General features: G+C 37.6%; 2 protein-coding genes across 3 annotated transcripts in view; one reads left to right on the forward strand and one right to left on the reverse strand.

The window, feature by feature from the left end:
• Nucleotides 1–2,534: 2,534 nt before the first annotated feature.
• On the reverse strand, nt 2,535–25,039 carry DIS3 (DIS3 homolog, exosome endoribonuclease and 3'-5' exoribonuclease). The gene is made up of 21 exons (XM_063335459.1): nt 24,683–25,039; nt 22,340–22,497; nt 21,410–21,603; nt 21,224–21,297; nt 19,911–20,078; nt 18,882–19,046; nt 17,827–17,940; nt 17,597–17,734; nt 16,356–16,502; nt 14,930–15,046; nt 13,984–14,085; nt 13,257–13,321; nt 13,078–13,162; nt 12,291–12,418; nt 11,711–11,797; nt 10,538–10,694; nt 8,742–8,956; nt 7,498–7,666; nt 6,925–7,083; nt 6,392–6,514; nt 2,535–2,672 (listed from the first exon to the last, which is right to left on the reverse strand). Exons 1-21 carry the CDS (start codon nt 24,926–24,928, stop codon nt 2,583–2,585), a joined length of 2,901 nt encoding a protein of 966 aa, XP_063191529.1. The 5' UTR covers nt 24,929–25,039; the 3' UTR covers nt 2,535–2,582.
• Nucleotides 25,009–25,183, forward strand: part of PIBF1 (progesterone immunomodulatory binding factor 1) — a 125,209-nt gene continuing 125,034 nt past the window's right edge. The window contains exon 1 of one of the 2 annotated variants that reach the window (XM_063335490.1): nt 25,009–25,145. The gene's annotated coding sequence lies outside the window, so the exon portion shown is untranslated. The remainder of the gene's footprint in view (nt 25,146–25,183) is intronic. The other variant, XM_063335479.1, reaches the window with a different exon arrangement.

Genomic DNA, 25,183 nt, shown 5'->3' on the forward strand with positions numbered 1-25,183 from the left:
CGTAGCAATTTAATCAAGATTTTTGTAACCGGCTAGACGGTAATTGAACCTAACATCCTGAATCAGCTGTTTCATGCTCTTGAAACAGTGCCCTACTAAAAGCCGGAAACCAACTGAATTGCTAACTTTTAGGGGGTGAATTTTGTTAGAATGACCTTAGACTTCTGGAAAATGAACTTATTGAATAGGGCCTTCAAAATGTTCTTGGATTCAGCTTGTAAGGTTTGTAGCTCAAAAACAAGACACAACTTGTCTGAGATCTAAAAGTTATTTATGATCTTGCGTCTTTTCTGTTTCTCATGCTAATTCTCTTTAACAATCATCAATTGAAAGGGTGAATTTCAGATTTCCGGACTGTACAAAGGATTTATTTTTGCAAGTGTGATTACTAAAAACAGTAGTAATGTTAACGTAAAGAGGAAGATGAGAAGCAGGGTGGTCCAAATTATGATCTCTTTCTGAACTGTTCGGCATGATATGTATAATTAAGATTTGATTTTATTTGATTAATTTTTTAAAATTCTTTATAGTAATACATCCAAAGTATTCACAGATAAAAAAAGCAATCACTAAAATATTTACTTGCACCCTGCGTAAGCATTTTCTTAAAGGGTAAGGGAAGAGTAACAGCAGAAATGGGTGAATGCGAGAAGTAATTAAGGATCCCTCCAAATAAACTGTTTGTATTTTCTACCCTAGTTTATAGCCTTCAATTAGATGGGAATTATTTATTTTATGAAAACATGCATATTTTTTATTACGTTTTTATAATGATTTTTGTAGAAGAAACCTACCGTGCAAATTATCGTGGAAATCATTTGACCATTCTGTTTCTCTAGTTGTACTTAATACGTTGGTCGGCACGCGTTGCACAAAACGGTCGTTGTTTACATTAAATTAATTTCAGTAGTTTTACCGAGAGACCTTTAACATGTATAATAATTGTAAATGGAGTAATGAAACAGAATAAAGACATCTCTTTCGTACCTAGATGGTTTGCGTTAAATTTTTTGGCGACAATCTGCAGCATCTTTTGTGTCAGTGCTGCCTGGAACACGTGTACGTGTGTAGGGTCGGGGGGGGCGGCGCTGGGGGAGGGAGGAAGGCGTTAAGGTAAGGAGCTTGGCAAGCTTTTGCTCTCGTACATACAGTTTAAAAAATGGCTTCAGTTACTACAATGTATGGTGCTGAATTAAAAGTGTCGTACCAGTTGTAGATCCAGTGCCCTGCACATCTTTCTTGAAACTTAAGTTTTAAAGTTTCCGAATAAGCCTTTTAGAAGAGCGGTGACAGGATTCAAACGTATCGTTCACGGGGTTCTACTGCGATCGGTTAAACACGTTAATTGTCTCCTTTTAATGCCTTTTATACGTATGTACTTCATAAATCTGCTCCAAGCCTTTACAAGGACAGCATACAGGCAGCTGAGTAAACGTGGCCAAGAGACAACCACGTATTGATCACCTGTGACCCGCCGATTACCCAAGGAGACCACTGAGGAGTAAGTGACGAGTATAGAAGCTTGTGAGCTGTAACTCCTCAAGATCTCCGAGGAACACCTGTAGCATGTGGGATTGCAGTTTCTTGGCTTCCAGAGCTAGGAATTGGCATCAGCAGACCCGATCTATACACGCTACTGTAATCCAAGGCACGCTCGGGGGGGATTTTTACTGAAACGGAACTTGCAGAATTCAATAGCAGCCACCTCGAACAAAATCCCTGTGGTGGGAGTTCAGCACTGAAGCTAGAAGGCCACTTAAAAAGACTTCAGTCCTCACAGCACGTAAAACATGTTTTAGGACAATGTAGCCAGGTGATGTAGCTGGACTGTAACAACGCAGTTCAAGGCACAAAACGCCTGTGGGGTTTTTTGAGAATTCTAACTCGCCAGCATCTTGGCAACGCAAGCTAGAAAGATCACTGCAAAACTTGTTACTTGTGGATTTTTGTGTAACACAAATATAACTGATGGTTTCCATCCTTTTTTTATTTTTTAAGGCAGTTCATCAGAGGCTAAGCAATGATTTTAAATTGCCTTAAGGGCTAGGACAAAGACTAATGCACTTTTATGGTATACTTTCTCTCTCCATCTGCATGCCGTGTGGCATGTTTACACCCAGCTAACGTGGCGTGAAAGAGACCTTTCCCAGAAGGAAGTGTAAGTCTCTGGAATTTATCTTTCAAGGGTAAATTCTGTTAGCATTTAGGAGCAGGAACTAGCACAATTACTTCTTTCAGTTCTGAGGTGCTCAAGGGAATGCGCTGAAGGCTGACGAGACTGACTTCTGCCGGACTCTTGAATGGTGAAAGGCTGTTAATAAAATACTACTTTTCCTTCGCTTTGCAGAAGCATTTATTTTCACCCACAAGACAAAACCGTAGACGTACTTGGTTTTAAAACTATTGTTCTCCTACATATATATATTCATAAAAAGTTTTTTTTAAAAAAAGCCAGTTTTACAAATATTAAAAAAATGTGTAATTAAAAGTAAACAAAACCTGTTCCTAGCATTTTGCCCATAGGGAAAAATACATAAATACAAATGATTCATGTGTGACTTCCTATTAACTTTTACATCCAGCTATTTTTGTAGCTTCTTTTTCTTTTTCTCGGGTTCATTCTTGCTGTTTATCTCTGTAGGTAGATTTGCAGGCGCATCATTTCCTGGTATCTGCAGTGAGAGAAGAATTAGAAGTCGGAACACTTTTAACTCAAATTTACTTGTTCAGACCTTTTACAAACACTGTATGAACAGCAGAAAATCCTGTTAGCATTCATCTAAGAGAGGGTCTCCCATCCTGTGACGATCCCAGCTAGGACACTCGACTGAAGTACAAGCTGGAAAAAGCTCAGGGGAGGAGAAGCAGCGGCACCCCTCCTGACTAAATGGCCAGCAGTTTGCACCAGATTATAAGCGCCGCCTCCTCGGCCTTAACAAAGGCTTAGAAGGCAGGGGCTGTGAATGAGAGGGGTGAAAAGGGGTCCTGACCTAACAATTTTCATTTTGCTTTTACAATAATCACCACCGTGGTGTTTTCTGAAGTGCTGCTCCTGTCAAGCAGAGGCCCTGTGAGGCTCGGGACACAACAGAGCAAAAAGGCATTTAGCTTTGGCAGAAAAACTGGCAAAACTTTTGAAATAAGTGGAAAATAGACTTTTTCTAAAGCAAGGAACAAGAAGAATAAAAAAGCCTGTATGCTTACAGAGAACGGCTTGTCCTCGAGGGAAGAGGTCACCAAGAAGCAGGCTATGCTTTCCGTGAGAATACGGAAATGAGTGGCATTCAAGCAGAGAAGGGTGAAGCAGGCCATAATGAAACAGTTCATTTAAGTAGGGTCCATAAAACAATTGGACCAAGCCCAGACGTGCAGGCTCCTCTTGCGGTTCGCCTGTAGACTCAAACGCAATGTCTAATTCAAGAAGGCAACGGGCACTTGAGAAGCCTGATGCAAGGAAGCTCACCGCTAGGACTTTACTCTACCAGGTTATAAATCATGTGAAAGCGACAACGTGTACCAGTAGAAGAGCCACTTAATTGTATTAGAGTAACGCAGGCACCTGTGCTGGAACACAACCCACCGCCATAAGCTGACGGCTATGTTTTTGGGTCAGCTAGTTAGGATGGCAAGGATTATGACGTGCTAAGGAGTACTGGAGAGGCTGTGAGAACAGGTAACACAGCAACAGTAAGTTATCTTCAACGACTAAGCGTCATGAGAAGGCTCAAGACAGACACTTGGTTTCTAAGCCCCATAAATGCCTGTTTCTTTGAGCAACTAGACGGAGAACCCAGAAAAAGGGAGAAGCAGCTCTTGTCTGAGGACCTGCTCAAGAGGTTACCAACAGACCCAGCCCTCTGATTTCACTGTAATTACTCAAAATGCATCACCCCGATAGAAGGAAAGAAAACCCAAACCTTATTACTGCAATTTTGAAGGAATTTAGTGAAAATTTTATTAAAGGGGGTAGCAAAAAGATAAGATGCTTTCAGGGAAGAGATGGAATTTTAAGAGACTTGGGAGTAAGAATATGCCATTTATTAATAGCATTTCAAGACAACGCTTGAAAAAAAAAAATGTCAGTGATCTGTATTACAAGTCAACAGTCATCCTTTAAGAAGTAAAAATCCTGTCCACATGAAGAAGAAATAAGTTAAAATAAACAGGCAAGCCCAAAAGACTGAGGAATAGTAATAAAAATTCTCCAAGTAAGTGAGAGGCAGGGAATTCTTCCTTGCTTCTCCATCACTGGATAGCTTGGTGATAATAAAAACCTAAAACAGGCATGAACAACAGGTAATCAAAATGTATTTCAAGCACTCAAGAAAATTAAGATCAACAGCAAGAAAACTTACAAATGACCATCATAAAAAAGAAGGTTTAGGACAAACTGGGTAAGAGGAATACTAGCAGGACGAGACACTGTCCATCACACAGTTCTAAAAGCAGGTGTAAAACTGTCAACTAGCAACTCTCGGTGTGTATAAACTCACTGCTTGAAACTGGTCTTGGTACTAGAAGGAATGAAAGATGATGCAAAGTGTTCCCACGTAACACCATACAACACGGAAAATCCTGTACGTATGTCTCTATGTACAATGTGATCCTGTATGGACCTGTGGCGTGCTTGCTTTCAGAATCATGCATGTGCTTCTCTTCCAGCTCAAAAAAAAAATAATCATAAAATGGAACTACAAAAACAAAGGTGACAAGGAAGATCAAAGATACAAAATAGTTTCCTGAAGAGCAGGAGCTAATATAGTGGATAACAGAAGCATATAGAATTGAGCGGCAGAGGAATGGTAAATAGGAATAAAATATTCTTTTCATAGTGTAGTAAATGCAGTATGTCATCAAGTAACAGTATTGGGCATCAGGCTTGAAACAAATGAAAGGCTAAGTACTTTTTCCATACACAGTGAGTTGAGGAACGTACTGTTAACAAGATGCTGTGGGAGTCAGCAGTGTAAGATGGGCAAAAAAGTGATTAAAGAAATTTGCAGGACAAGACTATCTACTGAACACAAAGATGTGTATCTGGGTGAGACAGTATGGAAGCTGTAAATTGCAGGAAGCTTTGAATGGACACAAAGGGAATGATCACTGTATGTGCATCTTACTCCTACACTCATTCCTTACCAGGAAGGAGGACTAGTAACTGATGCTTAGGGTGACAAAGTATTTTGGATTAACTAGTACAGCTGTTCCTGTACCAGGGGATAAGCTAAGAGTATAGTATTGGCTTTGCTGTAGAGGAAGGACGTTCACAGAAATTAGTACAAGAAGTAGAAGGGAAGGGGAGAGGAAGAGAATAAATAAAGATCAGCTTGCGTTAGCCTTACTTTGTGCCTGTTTTCAAAGAAGAAAGTGCATCCCTTGGGGACTGGAGTCTTTGCAACGAGTGTTTGTTCCGGAGTTAAGCCCACAAGAGCAGCTCTGACAAACACTGCTGGGTGAGCGCAAGCAGTGGGCAGCTCTGCAGGTTAATGCGCAGCAGGATGCAAGGTTTCTGTCTACTATGAATTCCGTTATCTGCTCCCACTTTTTGAAATCATGAGGATTGCCTTCGACACGAGATAATACCACAGCTCAAAGATCAGAATATTTACATGTGTTTGGAAAGAGATGGTTTCTCAGACAAAAGGAATAATGTTTGACTATATAAACAAGGATCTCTTGCTTATTTTGGGTTTTCTTTTTCCTCCATGATTACGGATACACAATGACTGCAACCATCTGTTTACCAAAAAAGTCACACATAACTTAATGAAAGTACACAATCTTGTAATGGCACGCAAAAATACTCAGCAGGCCTGAGGTGTGAGAGCAGGTGAAAACCCCAGTGTCCCTGATGCATTAAGAAGCTAGAATTGACAAGTCTTAAGACCGGAGACACAGTTATTGGGACATTACAGGTATTATAACATTATCAAGAGAGAATTTTTGTAATGTGGAAGTTGTAAGGAAGGACTGCCATTTACAGCCAGCAGCTACACTGAGTTTCCTTCTGAGCCACCCATCAGAGTTACACCACAATTTACTGGAGCAAAAAGATGATCCTACTGAGTTTTGGCAGATTTTCAAAAGGGAGATTTGATTACAGAACCATGAAATTCAAAAGATATTACTCCAGCAAATCATCACCTTTCCCATCAGTGGAAATAGCCCTGATGGGTCCAGAAGGGAAATTTAATTTAGAGCCCTTTATTCTTTTCAACAGCAAACAAAAGCAGACTTGTGTTTTATTGGGAGTAGATACGAAGCAATCGCTACAATCTGCTGCTAAATGATTTTTTTTCTTCTGGCTTAAGTTTCAATTTTACCATATGCTGATTTTTTAAGATTACTGAAGGGTAATACAATTACACGAATCACAAATCTTGTGCCTTACCTTTGGTTCTACTAACACCATCCGAATTTTCTGATGTTGGATGTTGGAAGCATCTAACATAATGTTCACTTTAACTTTATCAAATACATGTAACGTTGTGTCTTCCACAGTAAGTGACGGCACCTGAAAGTTCAAATTTTGTATAAGCACTCACTGCTTACAACGTCTGATGTTTTTATACAAATAAATATTTTTGTAGGAAATCATTAATGTTATGTGTCAATAAAAATGAACACAAAAATTACTGTCCTGATTGTTCAGAGTATCGTAATACATGGTTTATACATTTTTGCAGTATTTACATGGATAAGCAGGTATTAGCACTATCTGTTACAGAAACCAATTCCTATCATAACCTGTTTATTTGGACTTATAAAGGCCATAGTGGCACTATTGCTACAGATTAATAAATGTGCATTTAGAATAGCCTCTCTTACCCTTCTAAATCCAACTAGAATAGATTTTAGTCATTCTGGTCACTTACCAAATCAAAAAACCAAAGGTATTTAAGAACAAACCTTATAAAAACATACCTCATTGTTGTAATCCAGTCTCGGTGTTGGTTTACCTTTTTCTTCAAAGAAGACAGTTCCTTCTAACCCATACTTGGGAATCAGAACCACAACTGCATTTTTTCTTACAAATAATATATATGCATCTTCATTCACTACTCCTTTGTTTTTGAAGAACAGCTGTAACAAAAGTAAAATACATGAATGAGAAAAAAAAGCACTAGAACATTCTTTTGGATTACAAATATACTGGCTGAAAAAAACAAAGCAATTACAAATCTATACTTAGTGATAATTACACACCATATATTGAAAGCAAATTAAAAAAATCCCATAAACTTTATAACATTACTATAGTATTAAACATTCGTTGTATCTATAAAAAACATGAAGTAAAAAGAATCCTCAAGAGGCCATTATTCTAAATTTTTCAGAACCAGCAATGCAATGTTGAAGCTTCTCCCCAAGGAAGCAGCCCTCATTCTTCGTCATTCCTACAGACCTGCTTGGTTTTGCACAACTTGATGTTCCCTCCCTTCCTTTAAAATCAACATGAATCACCCACAGTTAATCCCCACACCTCTGAATGCTTACCTGTGTATGGAATGCAACAGATGCTCTTTGTGCGTATTGAGCCATTTTATGTCGGTAATTGAGATTTTTACACATATCTGCTAGTTTATGTTTATCTAAAAGATCGGGGTAAGTACTGTCTGCTCCTATGGCCACTGCCAAAAGTCGATGTACTATGATGTCAGCATACCTGTACAGGTGAGATTAAATGATCAATGACATATCAAAACATACTTAAGAAAAAGTTTCTGAGTATTATTTTGTTTTTATGAGTCTTATAGATGAGAAAGTTTTTGTAATAATGACGGTCTGCTGGTAACTCCCTGTATTATCTCTTCACTGACCAGATACACTCTGCAGAGCCAGAACAAACTATTTTCCAAGATAAATTCTTTACTATATTCTACTAATAGAGCCTGTATTGTTGAATGTTTACAAAGAAGAAACGAAGTTTTATTTTTGGTCTAAAGAATAATGTTTCACCATGGCAGCATAAGCCACTCCCTCTCCCCTTTCCCATGAACTAGACAAATTTAGTGTAGAATTGTATTTCAATGCCATTGATCTGCAAAGCATAATCAGGCTTGACTTTCTCGGTACCGTAACTTTTTATTAGAACTTCAGCCAGGAATTTTGTATCACTTCTGTCAGCAACGAAAATTTCCTATTAGGACTCCTAGAAGCTCTGCAAATTATCCACAGAAATGCACAGGAATTTTAATCCACCTGTAAGACATCTCACTAGAAATGTTTCTAAGGAGCAAAATATGACAACAATTATTTTCCTCAAAACTTAGATACTTTTTAGTTAAAAAACACCCTTCATTTTCCAAGATGTATGATTTCATTACAATGCAACAGCTACAGCTAGCGAGTTTTAAATTAGCAATGTTTTTATATGTATAATACAGTCTCCTCAAAATTTAAACACTGCTTCCACATGAAAAACTACTAGTTGACTTACATAATGCTAACTGATCCTGAAGTGCATTTCTGTGACAGAAATATGCGTTAGGGATGTATTTCTCTTATTTTTATGAGTCATTTAACAAAGTTTTATTAGACATTAGGAGTAACAGACAGCAAACACGGGAGTTTACATGAAAGCAGATCACCATGTAAAGCCACTGCTGTTTCAACTGAAATCTAAAGCTGAACAGAAACAGTGTTTTGTTTTAAATGGACATGATCATAATTTAAAATAGAGTTTTTTCACAAATAAATCCCTTTTTTTGTTTCTCTGAAACTTTGGTAAAATAAAGTACCTTCTAATAGGTGAGGTAAAGTGGGTATAAATAGGTGAGGCTAAACCGTAGTGATGAAAATCATTATCCATTCCAGAGCAGAAATAAACAGCTTGCATCATGCAGCGAGTGGTCAAAATTCGCAGCAGTGTATTTAGATAGGGGAACGTAGGAGATTCAGCTTTGTCTAATGATTCAGCTAAAGCCTTAGCTGAATCTGTCTTAATTTCCAAATCCTGGAAGGAGGGAAAAAAAATAAAAAAAAGGTCAGGTATTACTAGCACGCATTAACAGAGCCTAAGCAGAAATGTAACAGCTACATCCATCTTAGCGGCACAGGTACCACACCTAATAACCTAATGGAATGCCGCTATTACCAAAAAAAAATTCCACCCATGCACACGCACAAGGTCCTTCCTTCATTATTACCAGTGCTCTATAGAAAAAGTGAAAAGCGAAGTCAATAGCCTAGGAATTCAGAAAAGACATCCATTCAGAACTAAGAAACACTTCAGGCTAATATTAACAAGTTTTTTTTATTTCCTTTGGTTTGATTTTTCCATTCCTTTGATTTTTCCTATCCCAGAATGGATATTAAAAAAAAAAGTATTTATGCCACGCAGATTCTCATCCAAGCACAACGTAAGCAGTACTCGACCTTGTTGTACTTCCTCCACAAAATAATTAAAACTTACACTTGGAAAAGTGATTTGTAACACTAGTACCGTATGACATTTTGTTCCCTGTTTGCCAGTGTTCCCTGGTAAAAATTCAGGTAGCATGAAAATACATAATGCATTTTTAATTTCCGATCACACAAATTAAGTTTTATCACAAGATCAGTAGAATGTTCTTTCCTTCCTGTACACCACTGACAACAAAGTATGATCTAGAGATCAAATTATGCCTGTATTATGGTAAAATAACAGCATATTTGTAAAAAAAGTAACAAAAATATAGCATATTTTTACCTAATTATGATGGTTGTGTCAGAGTAGTGAAAAGCAACTTTGACTTATTAAAAGAGTATTTGTCTATGCACAGGAATTTTGCTTTCCAAATAAAACGGTACTTAAAAAATAATTTTCAGAGTACAAATGAAATCATTATCAATATTCCAGTTTTATAGCAGTGGAAAATTAAATGGGGTCATCTATTAATCTTACACTGATAGAATTTGGGAGCTTCTCTCTTGCTTCTAGAAAAAAAAAAAGGGGGGGGGGGAGGAAGAGCTGAAGGGAAAGGAAATATGTATGCACATCCCATTGTCTAGAAAATTAAGTTCAGCTCAAATAAAAGATCCTGAAACTGGGAAAGTAATTTTTCAGTTCAGACTTGTTAATTAAATCAGACTTGTTTCAGGCTAAATTAACCTCTAGCTCATCTAAGGAGAGGATGGAAACTAAACACATACGAATGCATTTTCTTACTTCCTGACTTTGAGAGACATGTTATTTGATGTGATTGACCAGTTTCTAAGTGCATCAATAATGTATGTGATCCAAAGCCAAAAACTGGCTCAAAAATCACGTGTGGCTTGGAGAGGAGAAAACATTCACAGCACACAAGAGTTACAATACAAAAGACTTAAGAGAGTGATTTCTTTGCTTTACCTAAGAAAGGGTTTAAAAAGCCCAAGATTCTTCCTTTCATCTAGAGGTAGAATCACCTTGCTACAAGTACCAGCAATTTCAAAGTGTAGCTGACACACTTTCAAAATACTGCTCTCCAACCCCTATTCTTGGCTAAGTGGCCAACCAGAAAGAAAACATAGCTTTTTATAATTAATTAACTTAATTAGCATGGTAAAAACTTGCCTTGGACTTTGCGGCCTTCACAAGGATGTCATAATTCGATGGGGGAGGAGCAGGGTGTTTCCGGAGCAAGGCAAACTCTGGGAACTCATCGTAAATTTTTTGTGCCACAGAGACATTGGCAAGCAACATGAACTCTTCGACCATGGAATTTGTTTCTCTATCAACATAAAATATTTTATATTGTTAGAAAAGCATTAAATTATATATTTACTTTGAGTGCCTAATGAAGAAACATTCCACCATCCTAACAATATTATATATTAACTAGTTGTTTTGAACATTTATATAGACAAATGCCATTAAGACTAAAACCATAACATTTATTAAGTTTCAAACGCTGAGTCAGAAGAAAAAAACCTAAAGTATTCTAAAATAACAAATTACATTAAAGAAAAATGCGATTTAAAATTCCCCAAAAGACTAACAGATATGCCTCTTGATTCTTCCTAAGATGAAGAATGCATATCAAGTTTGAAAGCACCATGTTGTACACCATGAAGTCATGACAGTATACATAACTAAGTTTAGATTTTGGCACAGAAACTAAGTAGTACCATGAGAGAAATTAAGTATCTTCAGAAATTGAATCAGTAGCTCTGTTACTAGAACTCCTCACTTAGACTATATCACTGTGCACATGTGCAATAACTTCTCTGTTGTTCTTAAAAGTTTCAGTAATCCGCAACTCCAACTTCTACCTTCTTTCCTTCATTAATATTAGTTAGAAAAGCATCACAGAGAAGCCAGTGGGATGTAGAGAGTTTGGACCTTAGTGCTCTGTTAAATTAGTAGTAAAGACTTAAGTTCATATATGAAGCATACAGTTCAAAACCTGCTTCATAAATAGTGCAGTAAAATACAGAGGAACTCTCTTTGCTAGGATCAGCTTACCCAGAGAAGTTCTGGATGCCCCATCACTGGAAATGTTCAAGGTGAGGCTGGACTGGCCTTTCAGCAACCTGATCTAGGGAAAGATATCCCTCACCACGGCAGGAGACTTTGGACCAGGTGATCTTTAACGGTCCCCTCCAACCCAAATCATTCTATAATTCTATGATTGTCCCGCACTATTACAGGAACTCTGTACACTATTAACTAAGTGCTGCTACGTAAATGTGTCTGTAATTCCATTCCTGCCACAAATTAACCAATTGAGGAAAATAAAACTCATACTTGAGTTCCTTAGTCTGCAGATCAATGGGATCGTGAGTTTCACTGTCCATGTGGAAACGAACTTCTGGTGAGGAAAGTGTCAAGGCTCTGGAAGACAGTAAGTGGTATTGACAAACTACAGTAAAGCAGACACAGCAGCTGAGTCGTGAGCCTGTACGCAACATCTGGGTTTATCATGAAACTGTAATTTAAAATTAGCAGAAATTAAAAATAAAATTGTGGAATTAATGTTCAAATTAGCAGAAATCATGATGCTGACACACACATCAATAGTAGCTCCTAAAATTTCAAATCCTACTCCTCTGGTTGTGTTTGTATAATGACTATAATGACTGTAAGAGATCCATATTCATTGATCTTATGAAGGAAAAGTTAACAACCCACGCTTATATTTTTGGGGAAGTGAACACAGGCATTTTTATGCAAATTGAAATGGCAAACTACTTCTTTTTCAAAAGATTTCCACTGGAAAAATGGATGCAGAGGAGCATTATAAAGTTTGACAGCAACAAATACCCAGAAAAAAAAATGGGGGGTGAGGGGAAGGAAAAAAAGGTATCAGGGACACTGCACCGTTTACCCATTATCAATTCTTCTCTTCTTCAGAATTTTTGCTAATTTGTTTAGTCCACGTAGGCTGGTAGTGATTTCATCATTCATAGTTGCTGAATCAATTCTCATCTGTGCTTCAGCATACGTAAGAGAAGCCTTGAAGAGGTTAAAACAAAAGAGATATCATGATACGTAATTGATTACTGAAAAGAAAAACATAGGAGTGTCTTGCAGAAACTGCAATTTGCTGTCAAAGTTGGTTCACAATAATACAAAGCTTACATTCAACACCTAATGCATGTAATTCTCAAAGAATAATGGACAAAACAGGACAGACCTATGCAAGATAATAAGAATACCAGGCATTTACAGTAGTTTTTTACACTGATCACAGATGTATTTTATGCCTCAGAGGTCTAATTTTCAAAGATGTATTAAACACCTACACGGTCTACTAAATTTAACTGAAAAATATGACTAGCTGGTATATACTAACCACGTCCAGTAGATATAGCAATATTTATACTTCTGAATTGTCATAACTTATATACTGAAATATCGTAACTTTATATACTGAAATAGCATAACAAAGTAACTGTACAAAAAACACTGCAGTCTTAAGAGGTTTAAAAGACCAGGGCAGATTCTAAGATTTTCTTTATTTTTAGTACTTAAGCATCATTTTCTAATTCTAAGAAAATATAAATCAGTAAACAGAAAGAAAAAAACTTCATTATCAAGTCTGTTGATCACTGTTTTTATAAAAAGGTCTCCAGCTTTTTTTTCAGAAGTATAATAATATTTATGTGACTAACCTTGGAATTAATAATACTCTTTGTAAATCTGGTTTTTAGAATTTCAGCCTTATGGTTCATCTCCCATATACATGAAAATGCAAGCCTAAGAGAGAGAGGGTGGAAAAACCTATTAAAAATCTACATATAAACATCTGGAGTTTCATATCAGGATCAAAGTATGGCTCATATACATATACCTGTCCACATTAGATCTCAGGGAGCACAAATTGGAACTGAGTAACTCTGGAACCATATCAATCCTCTGCAAAGTAAGAATAAAAATCATGACTATGTATTTTAATTACCTGATTTTTAATATACTAAAAGCTTGGAAATAATAGTTATTTTATTGCTAAGAAAGCTCAGATTTCTGGAAGAATCGTAAGCTACTTCGAGGAAATTAATTCCAAGATCCATTTTAATTATTGGGTTTTTAGTAGCAGTTATTTCTGAAAAGAAACTGTGGTCTGTGAGAAATAAGTTAAAATAAACAGGATTAAGTGTACAGTTGTAATGAATACAAATCATAGGAAACAGTAAGAGATTTATCGATCACAAGAAAAAACAATGGAAAACACAAAAACAGGCTACTTTACTGTTTTAATATCGATCTGAAATTGCCAGTCTAGTTTCAGAATTACAGGTTATTAATGCTTCAAATGGGAGCTGAAAGGGATATTCTACAGATAATGGATTTAAAAAGAAAAAAATATTTCTCCTTCTTGTTGTGCAGGCTGAATGACCGAAAACACCTTCATTTTGATAGTCTGAGGAAATTAAGTGCAGCCCAAAGGAGCCTAGCTGTTTTTTTTTTCCCCACTTAATTTAGAGATAACGTCTCTACTCTCAAGAATTAAAAGAGGAAAGCATGATAAATCTAACTGCTTAATTGTACAAAAAGCTTTTTATATAGAAAACAATTACTTTTTCACACAGATACACTGTTGTCCCTCTTTTGGCTGACTCCTCATCCAAAGCATTTCCTGGGCGAATAAAATGACTGACATCTGCAATATGTACACCAACCTAAAAAACAAGCATCATATTATGCATCTTACAAAAGAGAAATAGTTCTCAACATGAAAGAAACTTTCTCAAGTTTTTATTTACAACCCAATTTACCCATTCCCAGTTCCTATCAGCAGCTCCTATATTTAGTATTAGAAATACTTAAAACCTACAATACTGATATTAAAAAAATGAATAGTTGCAGCAATTACGCAAAATAAGGGCATGTGTACACTTAGTGGAAAGTTCTATTCATTACCAATGCAACTCTTCTTGCCTGGGGGCTCAAATAACCTCTTTCACTTTCTTCAGGGCTCACTGGAAATTTGGGTTTCTTTTTCTGTTTGCTAGACCTTCCATTTTGGCACATTCTGCTATTACGAATTAATTTATAACGAAGAAAACCTGACTAAATCAGATATAAGGGGACAGAGAACTGGTGTTAAATCTGTAGCTTTTTAATGCTTTTTTTTAAAAGAAAATAATCAATCCTTAGGCATTACAGCAGTAGCTTTGCTTTTTCTACCAATAATTCCTTACCCTAGCTGTAGATATCTATGTTTATACTTAGCTAAAGCAGTAAATAAATTCTATGTTAATTTCCCATGCCAAATGAGTAGAAAGCAGGGTGAATTTAGAAGACATTAAATTCCCACTTCTGACACTGATGTAATGCAAATCAACTCCCTTTCTTTATTACTTTCTCACAGTTGTGCGAACACCATTAATTTATTTTACAACAGATCTGGAGCTTTGCTTATGTCATTTACTATTACTACTACTGCACTGTTTGTAAAATAAAGGAAGAAGTAAATAAAAAAACCTGACTGGCACCATTAAAAAAAAAAAAAAGAAACAATACCTCTATATTTCCATTTTCTACTTCTCTACAATGCAATGCATCATCAATATCTGTACAGCCGGGAGGATCAACACTACAGACATATAGATGCCTTAAGTCTTCCCTGTATTTCATATCCTGAAATAAAAAAAAAAAAAAACAAAAACCAAAAAGTTGTTTTCAAGAACATCTTCCATATCAAAGTAAAAATGATCATTTGAGAAAAACACTTTGCATAAGATTTTCTAAAGCAATGAACTACTTTCAGAGTGCTTTTTTTTTGTTTAAGGAAAAGATTCACAGTAATATTTATTTATAAGATCAAAACAGATCTGCAGAAACCACAGCAACAGAAAAACTAAGACAGAAGATGATGGAAAGTACTGAAAATTTATCTGTTTTACAGCAAACAGGAAGAGAAACAGAATAAAATTGCAATCTTTTCATGATCTCAGAATTAGCAGGACCAGGAATCAAGATTTTTCTAAGTGAAATTTTGACTGATGTCCAGCTGGACAAATTGTTTAGGATATGACTGCTCTCAACTAACTTCAGTTTTCTAAGGTTTAGATGTCTAGACAGTTGAAAGGAACTGCACACTTTGGAAGTGTCTACCTTTGTACGATGGCTACAAAAAGATCACAGATTGGTATCTTAGACCAGACAACTGACTTTCAGACAGCTAATTTACACAAAGATCCCTCCTTCAGTTTCCACGTTCAAAAGAAACAGGAGTAGGTAATAAATTATAATAAAAGTAGCCCACCTCAAAGAAAATAAAATACACAAAACGCATAAACAAAAACATTCAGCCCAGCCCAAAACCAAACAAAAAAACCCCAGCCCAGCCCAAAAGAAAAACATATCATGCTCAAATTGTTCCCTGATGACATTTTTCCATACATTGTAAAGCAACCATTTCGCATATTTATGTTACTGGGGAGAACCTGAAATTCACTAAACAGAATTTATAATGAGCAATTCTGCAAACACCGATTTATTTTTCTCCAATTACTTTTCTGGATTATAGCAGGATATATTAAAGTCTCCTCACCTCACATTATTTTAGCAATGACACAGGCTGCCACATTTGGTTACAATGCTATTTAGTGTGATGAAAAACTCTTAGGGATGGTTTTACAATTATTTGAATTGTAGTCTCTCTCCTTTGCAAAAAGACTTTTTTATATTTTTATTTTTTAATGAAACCTGTAATACATTTTTTATCTTAAAACGTCTATCCCTAACAAGCACAGTTTTAGCCAACCCCAAAAAGTTGCAAAGGCCTTGTTTCCGTAAGAAATCCACCTGAAAATCCACCCAAAGACAAAATGGTTTCAGACAACATTTTTCCTTGGTTTTTGGTGCACTGGGATATCCAAGAACGTCACAGTTTGATTTGAAGGAGAAGGCACAGTAATATCTACAATTATTTAAAACTTATTACCTGTTCTGTAATGCTCCATGGCATTTTTGGTAGGAATTTAAGGACACCCTGGGAAAAAGGCTGATGAGGGACATCATGCTCAAGCAGAAGAACTTCCGTCTCGGTCTCTTTATCTCCAGCACTTCCCAAGTTCTTTACAAAATGACCCTGAGAAACAATATTCATACATATGAATATATACACACACATACAAACATGCAATATTGTTTGCTCAAAAGTAAGTATTTGAGACCATTATCTCATAGGTTATTAGTATACTAAACTACATAGAAGGAGTAATCTTTCCTTCTTCAGTTAACTTTCTCACCTTTAAGAGAGAAATTTAATTTCAAACATTTAATGAATTAAATAAATCTGAACTTTGTATTTCCCCCTGTTTTCCTGGAATGGCACTAAATTCTCCACATATAAGACTGCAAAAATTGTAAATATGGCAATTCAATTTTGCAGGAAAGAAAAAACATTGCTGTATAAGCAGCAAAATGAATAAGGTCTAATTTCTCTATGGGTTTGTGTTGTGTTACGCATCCCACTCCATAATACGTTAACTCTACTTGCTTTCTCACCTGTCTCACCTTCTACAGTAATGTTGTCTTTGTCTTAACACTCCTTCCATATATTCCTCCATTTCCTCTGTATGTTTCCTTCATTTCTCTAAACATGCATGAGACACCTGTGCTCTCATTCATTACAAGCTATGCATTCCTACACAAGCCAATGGAAGCCTCCTCAAAACCTCATGTTCAACACAAATTGAAGCTAGTGTCCTCAACTTCTTTTATATCCTCCTGTATATTTACAAAGAACTTTTAAGAACTCAATTACCTGTATCTCTGCCCCACTAGCAATTCGACTGAATTTGGCCAATGTGTTTAGAACTACTTGCCAGGATGGTGATCAGTCTGTGGATGAACAAAGCCACAGAGAAAGGTTCACATTTCTAGAAGCGCAGACTAAAAGAAGGCAGTCCCTAGTTAATCTAAATAAAGCAACTTAGCACATGTATGTTCTCTGCAGAACCTAAGGACCAAGCTTTTTAAGTATGATAACCCATACCTGTTTTTTGGGGTATGAGTAAACTAAATCATTTAGGGACCATCAAAGAACGGCACTCAAAGAACTTAAAATTCACGTCAACACTTTTTGAAATTACTCAGCATTGCAGAAAATAACAAGCATCTTATCTAAGAAACACATAAAAACCAGATAGATGAGAGTTCAGAAGAAAACACTTAACTTACATTAGGATACCTGGAATTCCTGGGCCAACCATCAATAGCAACAATTATTCTTTGTCCTTCCAGAGTATCTGCTTGTCTTGTTTCTATTCGAATGCGAGGAATTCTGCGATCAGCTGGTGTAAACAAATGCCGCCTTGCCTATTAACAGCCAGAAAAAGGAACAAATAATTTCTAATTACAGAAAAAAAAAAAAAATCTCTGCACTTTCAATAACTTGATTATATCCTTACCTCTTTGATCTGTGATTTGGAAAGCATGCCACAGAATGGTCGCCAGTTTCGTTTTATAATGCCCACTACTCTTCCTGTAGGTCTCAGCATGTCCTTGTTAACAGAAGTTTTCAGCTGATAGAAAACACAGGAGTTAAAACCACAGAGCTGTCTGAACTCACGGTAACGTGTTTGACTACAGCATGTATCTCAAACCTTGGTGGTAACAACTTAGGTGTCACTAAATACTATAAATTCTATCATGACTTCATAAGCAGAACTATGCCGCCCTGTGCTTTGCATGACTTTTAGTATTTTTAATATGCGACATGACTAATTTGTTGTGGTCTTTTTTTTTTTTAAATGGACATCATTTCATAAAAACAAAGAAGAGTAGAAAAAGACACTGAAGAAACACTATCTTGTTCCACTGTCTCTGCTTACCACACAACTATCTCCATTTTCTTTTCCAACCTATTATTATAATTTTTAGGAGACCTTTTATGTTGCTTGAAAGTTCTCCAGTAATTCTAAACACAATAATTAAAAAACACTCCCATGGAATTCAGTGGGAAGATCATGTTTTTAAAAAAATGCAAATACTTCTTGGACAGGGTATACATGTGTGTGCAGTACATGCACATTAAGCGGAATTACTGCAAGAAGTTAAAGAATATTTTACAACTGGTTCCACATGTATGCATTGCCTATAAAAGCTGACTGTCATCATGATACAATGCTTGTTCCTATTCTAGCAAATCCTAATCATCACATCAGTATATAGCTTTGCATTATAAGCTAACTACCACTCAGTTACTTTTGGATTTAGTAAGTTTAACAAAGTAATATGGGAAATTCTGATTTGTATTGATTAAAAAGTATCCATTTTGTACATAATCATGTATTTAATGCAACTGTAGGACTACAATTAAGTTTTATAGTTTCGAAATTCACAATAGCTTTTAGGAGTCAGTATAAAAAGGATGTATAAATCTAAAGCCTAACACTGCCAGGGTATTGCAGATTTCATCTCTCTCTTAACATAAGAGTTAAGTAAAAAATTATTTATTTCATACAATGCTTTCTTTCTCCTCTTCCTTTTCAATGTCATCTTCATTCTGGCCATCATCTTGCAAGACCACTGAGGACGGTGCCACCCATTCATCTTTTGCCAATAGTTCCACAGCTACAATATCTTCATGAACTGCTCGATTTAAATGTTTCAGTCCCTGTATAATTATCTGGATTTTTTCGAAAACAAAAAGAAAATGCAAATATTCATGATGATAGCAACAGAAGACCCAAATCACAGCAGTATAACAGAAGAGTATACACATATAACGGGCTCTGCACTCTAAACATTTAAAGGCATGTTTTAGGTTTCATTCAGTACTGATGATATTATTTCAGGACTCCAATTACCTCTATAAAAATAATTTGTTTTCCCCAGACTTTTTTTCTTTTTATTTAAATCAGACAAGCCTTCTATTTTTGCAGGCTAGGGGACTCCACATACCACTGGGAAAGAGGAATAAAAGAAACAGAAAGCCAGAGAAGCACTTTCAGCTGCCACCACAAATAGGGAGGGAAGAGGCAACTGCCAGCAGCGTCTGTACAACTGTACCAACAAAGAATCCTGTCGGTCGACAGCTGGGTTAACTGCTCGGAGGCGAATAGCCCATCTATTCGACACCAGGCATGAAAACAGCAGGGGAAATAAAGCAAGAGAGACCCACAGAGGTCACCACAGTTTTTTGGAAAATCCTCCTGCAAACTTGTTCTGTCTTTCACCATGTATTTCAAACTAATTAAAAAAAAAGTGTTATATTCGAGTCGACTGAAAAACTATTAACAACTAAGATTCAGCTTTATTTTATCAAATACTTTATCACAGCATAAAGCATAATTTTAAACACATTCAGAGCACAATCAACATTTCATAGTCTATATCCATATAAATAAACAAAAAACACCAGAAAAACGCAGAAGAGGAAAAATTACTATAATGCTCCATCTTAACATACGTCACCACGGAAGACTTGCATTTTAAGTCATTACTGAGGCTAGCTGAAGTTCACAGTACGAAGACAAAATGAAAAACTCACCTCTTTGTTTTCTTCAGTATCTCCATGAACCCAAACAGTAGCTTCAAGATAATTATCTCTGCTTGCCCTATAAGTTCCTTGGAGGTAAATACCGGATTTTATTCCTTGCTGCAACTTGCTAAGAGGAACATGTTCTGGGAAAATTATTTTTCCGCTTTCTATTTCTTTCTTAAAAAAAAAAAAAAAAAAAAGATAGAGAGAAAATTTTCAGACTTCTGTATTCACAATTATTCCAAAACCAATCTCAGAAACATGATATTCAAGCTAACAAACTCCAAAATTTTAACTATGTGTAGATGTCAATATGGACAATGATGAAAAACTATTACTAAGCAGTAATTTTCCTAATGAAGCATAAAAAAACCATAGAAACACAGCTATTTTAGAAATGCCTCCTCTTCTCTTTCTGTTTGCCTGTAGTTACTTAAAAGGATACTGCACAAGTGACATACACTTTTACGTTGATTTGGATATACTGACTAAACATAAACTCAGTGAAGAAAATAGTACTGCATAGTAAAGAGTATGACACAGTTTAAGCATATATTGTAAGCTCTATGAACCATTATGAAAACACAGTACTGCAACTAAACTTTTGAACAGTCAGAGAATAAATTAAAGCTGAATGAACTACAGCTAACTGGTGAAAAGATGAGCCGAACCCTCCACCTTCTTCCCACTCTTGCGTGTCCTACTCCATTCTCTCAGAACTAACTCTGTTGAAATTAATCTTCCCATCTTTTGGTGGTGTTAGTTTTCAACTATATCAGTCTTATGTGAAAATATAACTCTTGATTCTGATAAACCCAAAGCACAAGGAGATAGAAGAGGATGTAACTCATCTTTGAGCTGTAGCCTGCACTTACTTAACTCACCATAAAAATCAGAGCTTTTGATAGAAGATGCTTTTGATCAATAATAAGTTAACATAAACTTTCAAATAATAGACGCAAAACAAAGATCTACACGGTTTGCAATACATACTTTTGTAGTTTTCATTTTGCTTCCATTATTTCCAATATTTATACGCTTTCTTTAACCAACGTTATAATTCTCATCTTCACATCAGTTATCTAAAGAAACTGGCTTTTTACAAATAACTAGATACCTACTAATAGGCATATAAGCAGCCCCAAATCCAGACGGAATATTTCTTTTCTTTTCAGCTGTCAAAAAGTTATATTGCCAAAATGGTAATAAAGTCCAGAATCCTCATATTCTAAACTGACGCTAATAGCCTGAAATACGGTATCTAATAATATACTGCAAACCATTTGTGATGAATTTATTTTATAAAAAGAAAATAAACATACCCCTTCATCAGATACACAAGCAAGACGATCTAGAAGATCAGGATTAGCTGTCAAGCTTTTTATATACTCCTCACCTACAAAAGCACACAGGTATTTATGCAAGAGACGTATGGGATTTAAGTATGAACAGACTGCTGAGATTGTTTATCTGAGCAATAAATTAAACATACATGCCATTTCACTTACACGTATAAGCAGTTATCCCTTCCTCTAGAGCTTTCTCTTTATTAGTTTTGTCATTTGTTAAAAAGATAACTTGAATATTCTCCTCATCCTCTATTTTCTTCAAGTGGTCATTGTACCATTTTACTGCTACCCGAATGGCTCTGTCATTGCGGTCATTAGAAGTTTCTCCTTGCTTTTGTTCTATGTATGTCTCTCTAAATGAAAAATAAAAAAGGGGGGGAGGAAACAAAACGAAAAAAATTCCAACATCTATCCATACGTACAAAAATTTTTCAGACAAGCAAGATCAAGACTGTGAGACCAAAAGAACCACTGCTGTACTAATTTTTATAATATGTGTAACAGCCTATAGGCCACGTAAGTGTCAGGAGACAGAAGGGTAAAGAAAAGTATGAATGAAGTGCTAATTTCTAATACAACCTTCTCACTGACGATCGAAGAGGACCTGCATTCAAGATGCTAGAACTAGGGATTCAAGATTCCTAGAAATATGATACTGCAGTATTGGAAACTACTTGTGAGCACAAATGAAAGCAAATTAATTGCATCTTCATTTCTTAGAGCTTTCTGTCATTAACAAACAGATTTCTGAATTCTGCTACAAACTGAGCTGGCAATATTAATAAAGCATTGGAACATGTTTAAAAGGGACACTAAAATGGAAAAACATTATTCCATTGCTCAAGTTAACAGTCTTGCCTGTACACTTTATTCAATATTCTGATCACCTTTTCATAATATATGCTTATAATAATTATAAACCAGAAAAGCTCTGGAACATGCAACTATTTCTCAACAGGATTCCTTAGAAGCATACGGTTCTATGCACCCCGGTCTAATTTTTTTACCTAGTTCAAGTTCCATTTCTGTTTCCCAGTTTCTTTTACTGGACATCAGTACAACCTTGTTATACCCTATTGCACACCTTACCTATGATGTTCATTGGTGAACGAATAGAAATGCTTTTCAGGGTTTTGAATCACGTCCCTAATTCGCTTGTATACTGGTGCACTCCGATTCCTGACTTCTTGCAAGACTGTCTGTAGCACAATGACATTCTTAATCACAGGATCTTCAAGTATATCAATCTGAGGAACAAAATGGAATAACAATTATCCAACGGATAGCTATAACACTTATCCAGTAACAATGGAATAACTATCCAAAAACAGGACTTGAAATATTTGTTTGGTTAATATGTAAAAAGCTAACATGAATAATGAATGAGTTGCACTACTTCTGCCTTTTCCTCTCACCATTGGGAAACTGAACAGTATATTCAGCTGCTTCCTCCTGCTTGTGGGCAAAAAGTTCAAGTAGGATTTTCTAGCCTCTTTGTGACCTGAATTTTGCTGGAGTGAAGATACGGGCTCTTCTGACTCCCACCAAATTCAGCCCCAACATATGCAGGACTCCAATCAAATTTAAGGCCATGTGTACACTAGACATTTTGTTTACATAAAATGCGTTCTTTTAAATTATAATCCTTGTAAACCAAGGAGATCTATCCACAGTCTGACACTAATCCAATATAATTTAGAGGATATCTGGATTCTGTCTTTGCGAGCAATGCAAACCATAAAATAGTACCTGACCACTGTTACACAGCTAACATGGTCATGCCTGAGCGCATGTAGGCTTAAGTTCTCCAAAAACAATCCCACTGTTGCACTGCAATTTTAATTTCCACAGATTCAAATCAACTGGAATTCTGTTAGCTGCTCTTCATCTTTTCAAAGACCGAATTTTTTTGAGTAAATTTGATAAAAAATTTTCATCACTTTTGTTTGCCAACTCCCGACAACCATGGTGTACAAGAGAGAAATGTACACCAAAAATCCATGCTCCCAGTCAGGAGAAAAAGATGCGAGAGCTTAATTTCCTAAGCTTGTGGCAAGGAACTGTGCAAATCAATCTCCCAAGAGCAGTAAGACTCTAAAGGGCATGGCTATAAGAATTAAAAGCAATGCCAGACCAAGCTTCTCTGTACCTGATGTTTAGGTGACCTTAAAGATTCAGAGCCATGTTGACAGGGCAAGAAATCCAGTATCATTTTATGTACAAGCTGACTTAACAGGCCAAGTTTTACTGTTGCAATCCTGTTCCAGCTGCTAGGTAAAACCTTTTCCTACTGTTACCAAGACTTCTTAATCCCCACTGCTCCAGTTCATGGCAGAGTACCATAGCACATTCTCAGTGCTGTATGTATATACAAACTTTGACAACAGACACCAATAAATCCACGGGTAACAAGTTAAAAAAGCCCCTTGACTTGCTGTTTTGGGAAGAAAATCCTTACTCACAAGTTTTGGGATGGGTAACTGCTAAAACATGCAAGTGGTGTGCCCCCCTCCAGAGTAATACATGTTAGGATTCGTTAATTATGTCCAGTCTCCAATGTCTGCACGGCACTATTCTACTTTCTACAGATGTATTCAAAAGCAATAAAAAAAAAAAAAAAGGCCAAACATTGAGTCTAGGAATCCACTACCTCCCAGCCTGGACTTCTACTGTCTGCACTGCCTAGACTAAGCCTTCGCACAATTAGCAATAAGCTGCAGAGTAAAGTCCATCCTGTGCTTTCAGAGTTGTACAGGGGATGATGGTGTAGCCTCTATTCATTACCTGAAATCAACATCACAGCATAAAAAAGTTAAGCTTACAACAGCCTCTGAAAAACAGAATAGGTACTTAGGAAAATTCAGGTCGACGGGAAAGTTCAGTGACCACCTGAAGATCCTGATCACTGCTTCAGAGTCTACTCAGTCTCCTTACATGACCTTCCATCCCCGTATCAAAATACAATAAACAAAAAAAAATGCTGTTCGTTATTCCTACTGTTCAGGCAGCAAAACATGAAACCGGAATATAGTTTAAAAGCACACTGGAATCGGGGATGCTGAAGGCCCCCTCAGTAGCTGGCAGGGAAAGAAAAGGCTACCCATCCAGGGATCGAGCAGGCGTAAGTAACAACGGGAAGACGCACGGCAGGGGGGCTGGAAGATGATCTCTAAGGTCCCTTCCAACTCAAACCACTCCATGATTCTACGACCCCTACAGCGCGCTGCTAAACGCACCCCTCCAGCAGCGAAGCCTGAACCCCACGCCTAAGGGGAGCGGGGCACCTCACACCCACACGCGTTTCGTCAAGGCTGGACCAGGCCTTAAGGCCCCAGAGGGAGGCGGCGGGCCCAACCCGCCACCCGGGCCTGTGGCTCCGCTGAGGCGGCGGCCGCCACCCGCCTCCTCCCTCCGCCGCCGGGATCCGCTCACCTGGTGCAGGAGGAGGTTGGTGTCGGGCAGGAGGTAGTGCGGGCCGGGGCAGAGGCTGCTGGCGGCGCCGCTGGGCCGTGCCTGCAGGCCGGTGGCGGCGGCGGGGGGGCCGTCGGCGGCGCGGGGGGGACAGAGGCGGCAGTGGGCGGCGCCGCAGGGGATGTCCTCGCGCAGGTAGTGCTCGCGCACCACCTTCACCACCGCCCCCGCCCGCGTGCGCTTCAGGAAGGTCCGCGAGGTCAGCATGGCGCGCGCCGCCCGGCCTCCCTGCCACGCGCGGCGGAGGGAAGGAGGACCGGGGTAGGCGGAGCCTCCCAGCCTGCCGCGCGGGAAGCGCCGCGCGCCCGCCCGCCCGCGTCGCCGTGGTGATGGCGTCGCGCGGCCCCGCCTCGGCCGCCCGGAGGGAGGGGCGGGAGGGAGCGCGTGCGCGCCGCCAGACCCGCCGCCGCTGCCGCCGGCTGAGGTGAGTGAGGGCGGGCTCGGCGGGGCGTCCGGCCGCCT

This window comes from Chroicocephalus ridibundus, chromosome 1 (genome assembly GCF_963924245.1).
Source record: "Chroicocephalus ridibundus chromosome 1, bChrRid1.1, whole genome shotgun sequence".
Taxonomy (NCBI): Eukaryota; Metazoa; Chordata; class Aves; order Charadriiformes; family Laridae; genus Chroicocephalus; species Chroicocephalus ridibundus.

Bases quoted from the DNA above. Each gene is read 5' to 3' on its own strand.
- DIS3 (XM_063335459.1), bottom strand. From the start codon at position 24,928: ATGCTGACCTCGCGGACCTTCCTGAAGCGCACGCGGGCGGGGGCGGTG. The intron at 11,798-12,290 runs GTAAACGGTGCA...ACTGTCTTCCAG, and splicing joins AAGAGAAGAATTGATAATGG to AGCCTTGACACTTTCCTCAC. The intron at 7,084-7,497 runs GTAAGCATTCAG...CTTTTGTTACAG, and splicing joins CTGTTGCATTCCATACACAG to CTGTTCTTCAAAAACAAAGG.